A 7,522-nucleotide genomic window follows, 5' to 3' on the forward strand; every position below is an offset into this window, starting at 1 on the left:
ATAAATGGTCAATTTAAGCAAATGGATAAGGCTTGTAATGTGGTTACCAAAGAAACATGATTATAGGCTCAACTGGGTTAACTATGATACATAACGATTTGGTGGATAAACGCATATCATTGTTTCAACAAAGAAGTGCCTATATCACTTCCAAGACTGAATAAAACTACTATTTCGCTTTGCAAACACACGGGGCAAGTTCTAGATTTCAAATGCAATGCACATAATACACAAAACCTCATACACATGGCATATAACTCAATAAATATTGGATTATCAAGACACCCTAGTCAAAGCAGTTAAGCAACGCTAAGAACATACAATTTAAGGTACTTCTACGAGAGTAAAAATAGAGCCTAAGCGTCACAACTAAATCCCTTACTACTCTCAAGGCATGATAAATTCAAGAGATATTGCTTCCAATTCAAATCATAGCACAAGGGTTTCTACTCCTAACAAAACTAAAAACTAACTACACCTAGTTCAAACAAAACCCTTGGAAAAGAACAGCGACACAAAGAAAAACCAAGGGGGCATTAATACACTACCTAACAAAATAAAATCTTTTTGTCTTTTTCTTTCGACTTTATCACTCAAGAAACCTGTCGAATGATATCCATCATCAGGAAAATCAAAAAAATTAAATTTTTTATGGTTTTTCCATTTTTTCTTCTATCAAACTACTCCAACTAACAAACGAAAACTAAGACTAATATACATACATACATACATACATACATACAAATATCCCCCACCCCACATTTTAAGTTGTGGCATGTCCCCATGACACACAATTAAAAAGCATAAGGTAGAGGAAACTTCCCTGATTATCTAGTCGTGGTCTGAGTCAAAATCGAGATCCATTCTTCGTGCCCGTACTAGTGCACACATCCACGCGGATAGCTTCTTCTCAGCCTTCTTGGGGTACACCCCACACTTGTCTTTTTCACTCATCACAGCCTTCTCTTTCAAACTTTTCACTTTCCACTCTACACTTGCAGCTAGCTTCTCCTTTCTCACCCCCATCTCCACATTCATCTCGAAAGTCACCGTCTCCTCACCCATTCTAAGCATGAGCTTTCTATCATGTATATCTAAAATTTCTCTACCCGTTGCTATGAATGGTCTTCCTAAGATAAGGGGGACCTCCTTATTCTCCTCCGTCTTCACTACTATAAAGTCTATTGGGAAAATGAACTTATCTACCCGAACTAAGACATCTTCCACTATTCCCTCGGGTATTATAGTTGTTTGGTCTGCCAGCTGCAAGATATTAGCGCAGACCTTATCGCTCCAAGATCGTTCTCCAGTTTCCTGTAACTAGACAAAGGCATTAAATTAATTGAGGCATCGGAATCACATAAAGACTTATCAAAATTAAGAGTGCCTAACGAGCAATTTATAGTAAAACTCCCTGGATCTCCACACCTTTGTGGGAGTTTGTTTTGCAAGATTGTGTTGCAATGCTATGTGAGCTTGACCACTGAGGTCTCTTCTATCTTCCTCTTTTTTTGTAAGGATATCCCTCAAGAATTTGGCATAAGCTGGCATTTGTGAGAGAACTTCTGTGAATGGCAAATTTACATTAACTTGTCTCAGCATATCTAGAAATCTCTCAAACTGCTTGTCCATATTTTCTCTATACAGCTTTTGGGGAAAAGGTAGAGCAGGCATGTGCTCGGTTTCATTAGGTTCCTCCCTTCTTGAAGTTTCCTCCTTCTTCTTTTTTCTAAGCTCTATTTTTGCCTTTCTTCTTCTGATCAACTTCATTTTTCAGCTTCTCCTCTACTTCTTTTTCAGGTACCACCTCTTTTTGGACTGGAGTGGGATATTTTAACACTTGCCTGCTTCTCAAGGTCACAACATTCACTATTTCCTTGGGATTTCTATCGTTTCAGCTAGTAGAGTACGTGGGATTCTCTCAGACAATACAGTTGCAATTTGTCTCACTTGCTTCTCCAAATTTCGCAAACCAGTGCCAAGTTCTTTGATAGCTGAACCATGAGCATCTACTCTCTCATCTGTATTGACAATAAAAGACTTCATTAGATCTTCTAGCCCAGGCTGAGTGGCATGTTGAGACTGGAATTGTGGCCTCGACTGATTCACAAATATATGAGCTCCCTATGATTGAAATATGGGATTGCTTTGTTGCCATGCATTTGCAGTACCCCCAGGTGACCTCGATGAAAAGTTGGGGTGCTTCTGACCAATTGCATTGAAGTTATAATTCCCAACAACATTAACTTCATCAATTGAGGCTTCACATTCATGAGTAGGGTGTCCTCTTCCACATATATCACAAGCTGCGTGATTCTCACTATGTATTGAAGCTAAGGTTAGCTTCCTTATCTCTTTCGCCATGGCATCAAGATGTACCTGCACAAATGTGTTAGCATCAACTTGGTGTACACCATTTGATCTTCTTCTTTCAGCAATCTCAGAAGGCAGTCTCACAAAAATATGAGCTCATTGTCCTTGAAATCTGGGATTGTTTTGTTGCCATGCATTTGTAGTACCGCCAGGTGAACTCAATGAAATGCCAGGGTGCTTCTGACCCATTGCATTGAAGTTATAATTCCCAACAGCATTAACTTCCTCAATTGAGGCTTGAGACTCATGAGTAGGGTGTCCTCTTCCACATATATCACAAGCTGCGTGATTCTCACTGTGTATTGAAGCTAGGGGCAGCTTCCTTATCTCTTTCTCCATGACATCAAGTTTTACCTGCACAGATGTGTTAGAATCAACTTGGTGAACACCAGTTGATCTTCTTCTTTCAGCAATCTCAGAGGGCACTCTCACAAAAACAGAAGCTCATTGTCCTTGAAATTTGGGATTATTTTGTTGCCACGCATTTGCAGTACCGCCAGGTGAACTCCATGAAAAGTCGAGGTTCTTCTGACACATTGCATTGAAGTTATAATTTCCAACATCATTAACTTCCTCAATTGAGGCTTGACACTCATGAGTAGGGTGTCCTCTTCCACATATATCACAAGTTGCCTGATTCTCACTGTGTATTGAAGCTAAGGTCAGCTTCCTTATCTCTTTCGCCATGGCATCAAGTTGTACCTGCACATATGTGTTAGCATCAACTTGGTGAACACTAGTTGATCTTCTTCTTTCAGCAATCTCAGAGGGCCACTGATTTGCATCCTCACATAACTCATCTAGAATTGTGACTATCTCCTCTGGAGTCTTTTTCATCAACGGGCCTCCAACTGCATTACTCAATGTTCTTCGTGAGGCTGGTGTCAATCCATCCCAAAAGTCCTGGAGTTTAATCCAGAGTTAAATTCCGCTATGTTGACACTTTCACACTATCTCCTTAAACCTCTCCCAAGATTCAAACACAGTTTCAAACTCGTTCTGACAAAAGTTATGTATTTCTCTTCTAAACTTGCCTGTCTTAGCTGATGAGAAATATTTGTCAAGAATTCTTCTGTTCATCTTATCCCATGTTCTAATCGATTCATTAGGCAAGCTTCGAAGCCAGTGCTTTGCATCGTATTTCAGTGTGAAGGGTAATGCCCTTAAGTATACTGTATCTTGTGACACACCATTGTATTAAAAAGTATTCATAATCTCCTCGAAGTCCATCAGATGATTGTTTGGATCTTCGTTAATCTTTTCTCTAAAAAGCAGTTGTTTTGAAGAGTTTGGAGCAATCGTTGCTTCAGCTCAAAATTGTTAACTGCAACTGGAGGTTGTCTTACACTTGATAAGCCTTGGTTGTAGACCGGCCAAGCATAATCACCAAGTGGTCTCCCAGCACCGGGAGCTATATTTCCGAATTGGTCTGCACCCACAGGTTGATTCTAAACAATTCTCCGAGCCCTCTCCTCCTCAAAGGCAAGTTGTGCATTTCGAAGAGATGTTTCCTCAGTATCTCGTCTAGCATTTTTTCTTTGTTGGGCTGCCTCTCTTACAGCCAAATCAACATTATCATCATCTCCCGCTATAACTTCTTTGGTTGAGGATTGCCCAACCTTCTCTGTATTCCCGGAGAGATTTCTTTCCTTCCTCAACTGTCGCAGTTGTTTCTCGATTTATGGTTCGTATGGGAGCACTTCCTTTCCAAAGGATCGAGTCATGCACCAATCTAACCTATAGCCTTCACACAGTAAAGTAACACCAACGTGAAAAGAGAAAAATAAAATAAAAAAGAAAAATTCCTGAATTAGCACCACTAACTAATTTGAACACTATTAATTTCCAATCCCTGGCAAAGACGCCAAAATTGACGAGCGCAAAACACACACTTAAATATGCTCGCTAGTCGAATATAGTATAATAAAATATCGTATCCACAGGGATTGGAGTTAAACAGTTATTTCATAGTTTATAGGTTGGTTGCTATACAAGATGATCAACAGTTTAAAATTATGTGATTAAAAACTATAATTGACTAAGAATCTATGGTTATTGACTAATGACATACGGGCAAAAGTAAGCAACAAAGATATCAATGGGGGGAAATAGGGATTGATTGGATAGGTGCAAGATAAATGTCTGGGATTTAACTCTATTTAATTCCCCAAGGTTCAAGTGAGTCTCTCGAATTCACTCAATTATTAGTTCGAACGTTCAGTATAAACTTCTCAATCGATTAAGTCTCAACCTCACAATATGAACCAATTTATGCTCGGTAAAGATATGCAAGAATTCGTAGTGGATTGGTATTTAAAAGAACCTCTCTCGATTATCCTCCTAACTAGGGTTAAAAAATAATTCAATTAGACTCTTTCAATTACTAAAAAGAATTAATGAACTCAACCAATAAGATAATGCAACAATATCACAAGTTATGCCTCTTTCAATTACATGAACATATGAAAATAGATGCAATAATTAAAAAAACCAAACCAATTCAATACATACAAACTAGAGTTAACAATCCACAAACAAATATCAATACACAAAATTCATCAATCCCTAAAGAGAACTACTCCATAGATATGGAGTAATTCATCACAAATAAGTTTAAGTTAAAGGGAAACATAAATGATCCAAACCCTTGTCTTGAGTGGGGATTGAATCATGAAACCCTTGTGCTCTTGCTTCTCCCACTTCTCCTTATCCTCCTTAGGTCTTAGATGTGTCAAAAGTCGTCAAAATACCAATTTTCCATGTATATATACCAAGTAGGGTCGGGCACAAACGAACATACCTTCTCCTAAGCGAAATAGGACTCTTCCCGGATAAGACGTGCACGGCCGCGCACCTGGGGACTTGCTCGCACATTTGGCCGCGCATTTTACGTGGTCCACTGCCTCAAATGCGAGTCAGTTCACCCTCGCACGCCTGGGTGACGCCCGTCTCGAATGTTCGTTCCTCTGTTTGAATGCACTAGTGTCTGTTGATCCCCGAACTCGATCCCAACTTAATCCTTGGGCTTTTTCTTAAAATTTAAAGCTCCAAAATGGCGTGAATTCATCTGATAACATATACGTAGCTCGGGATCACTCCCTTAAGGAATAAAACACACAATTAGTGCATTACAATAGCAATTAACGCTCAAACTCAATTAAAGTGCAGTAAATTTAAGTGCGATAAGCAACTAAAGGACACAATTATAGCCTACCGTCAATAGCCCGGAGTACACACGACGGAGAAGGTGACATGATCAACTTGTGCGTGATCTTTGAAATGCTACAGGATCAACAAGCAGCGATAGCCCAATTGCAGAACCAAAGCCAAGCCCCCAGCAGAATTGAGCCTGAATCGTCCCAAGAAAATGCATGCAGAAATGAACCGGCCATAGAAAGGCCGGGTGAAGCAGAACCTGGGACCAACCACGAGATAATAAATATGCTCAAGGAACTGACAAAGCAAGTGGAATCTGGAGAAAAGAAAATTGAAGCCAACGACAAAAAAGTGGAGACTTATAATTCCAGGGTCAACCAAATTCAGGGAGCGCCACCGATATTGAAGGGCCTGGATTCCAAAACATTTGTCCAAAAAGCTTTCCCTCCGAGAGCAGCTCCGAAGCCGATCCCAAAGAAGTTCTGTATGCCCGAAATTCTGAAGTATAATGGTACAACCGATCCCAACGAACATGCGACCTCTTATACGTGCACCATCAAAGGAAATGACTTGGAAGATGATGAAATTGAATCTGTTCTGTTGAAAAGGTTCGGAGAGACCTTGTCAAAAGGAGCTATGATATGGTATCATAACTTACCCCCTAATTCTATATACTTATTTTCTATGCTCGCAGACGACTTTGTCAAATCATACTCCGGGGCCATCAAGGTCGAGACCAGGAAATCAGACTTTTTCAAGGTAAAGAAAAGAGTTAACGAGATGCTCAGGGAATTCGTATCGAGGTTTTAAATGGAACGGGTGGACCTTTCTTCGATCGTAGATGATTGGGTCTTTCAGGCCTTCACCCAAGGACTCAATCCCCGAAGCTCTTTAGTTCACATCAGTTGAAGCAAAATCTAATTGAATACCCGGCAGTAACTTGGGTCGACGTCCATAACCGGTACCAATCAAAACTTAGTGTTGAAGACAATCAGCTCGGGCCCCTTCCAGGACCGGTTATCCCGTCAGAGCTGGTGATAGATCCAATAGAGATATTGATGGGGAACCAATATAGAATAGAGACCGGAATCAACCGTACAATGGAGATCGAAGGGGTAATTGGTCCGGACGCAACATTGTAAGAGGTGAAAGAAGTAGCGACCGAGGTCAGAATAACCTGGGACTCATGAGCAAAAGCAATTTTGATAGACCCATCAGGTCTAAGGAAGCACCAAAGTTATTGGAGTACAACTTCAACGTCGACGCTGTCGCCATCGTATCAGCCATCGGACGCATCAAAGATACTAAGTGGCCTCGACAATTGGAACCTGATCCTGGCCAAAGGAACACTAACATAATATGTAAATATCATGGCACTCACGGCCACATAATCAAAGACTGATGTCAACTGAAAGAGGAAATAGACCGGTTATTCAACAACGGACACCTCTAAGAGTTTCTGAGTGATCGAGCTAAAAATCACTACAGGAATAGGGACTCCAACAAACATATCGAGCAAGAGGAACCTTAGTATGTCATAAACATGATCATTGGCGGGTTTGACGTTCCCTAGGGGCCAATGTTAAAGCGTATCAAAGTGTCCATCACAAGGAAAAATTAGTCTCAAGAATATGTGCCGGAATGACGCTGAAGGCATCGTGCAACCACACAATGACACATTGGTAATATATGTACTCATAGATAAATCTCGAGTTAAGCGTATGTTAATTGATCCGGGTAGCTCGGCCAATATCATCAGATCGAGGGTCGTAGAACAACTGGGTCTACAAGACCAAATTATGCCTGCAGTCTGAGTTCTAAACGAATTCAATATGGCATGTGAGAACACTGAAGTGGAGATAACCCTATCGGTGAACACCGCCAGAACCATTCAGGAAACAAAGTTATACGTGATCGAAGGAGATATGAGGTACAATGCTTTGTTCGGGAGGCCATAGATTCGCAACATAAGGGCAGTACCCTCGACATTACA

General features: G+C 40.6%; 1 protein-coding gene across 1 annotated transcript; it reads right to left on the reverse strand.

The window, feature by feature from the left end:
* Positions 1 to 831: 831 nt before the first annotated feature.
* Positions 832 to 1,770, reverse strand: LOC138898748 (uncharacterized). The gene is made up of 2 exons (XM_070184845.1): positions 1,429 to 1,770; positions 832 to 1,314 (listed from the first exon to the last, which is right to left on the reverse strand). The coding sequence occupies exons 1-2, from the start codon at positions 1,768 to 1,770 to the stop codon at positions 832 to 834; spliced, it is 825 nt and encodes a 274-aa protein (XP_070040946.1).
* Positions 1,771 to 7,522: the final 5,752 nt, after the last annotated feature.

This window comes from Nicotiana tomentosiformis, chromosome 9 (assembly GCF_000390325.3).
Source record: "Nicotiana tomentosiformis chromosome 9, ASM39032v3, whole genome shotgun sequence".
NCBI classification, from domain to species: domain Eukaryota; kingdom Viridiplantae; phylum Streptophyta; class Magnoliopsida; order Solanales; family Solanaceae; genus Nicotiana; species Nicotiana tomentosiformis.

Coding starts and splice junctions, on each gene's coding strand:
- LOC138898748 (XM_070184845.1), bottom strand. CDS start 1,770: ATGAAGTTGATCAGAAGAAGAAAGGCAAAAATAGAGCTTAGAAAAAAG. Junction 1,315..1,428: donor CAAAACAAACTCCCACAAAG/GTGTGGAGATCC, acceptor GTCTAGTTACAG/GAAACTGGAGAACGATCTTG.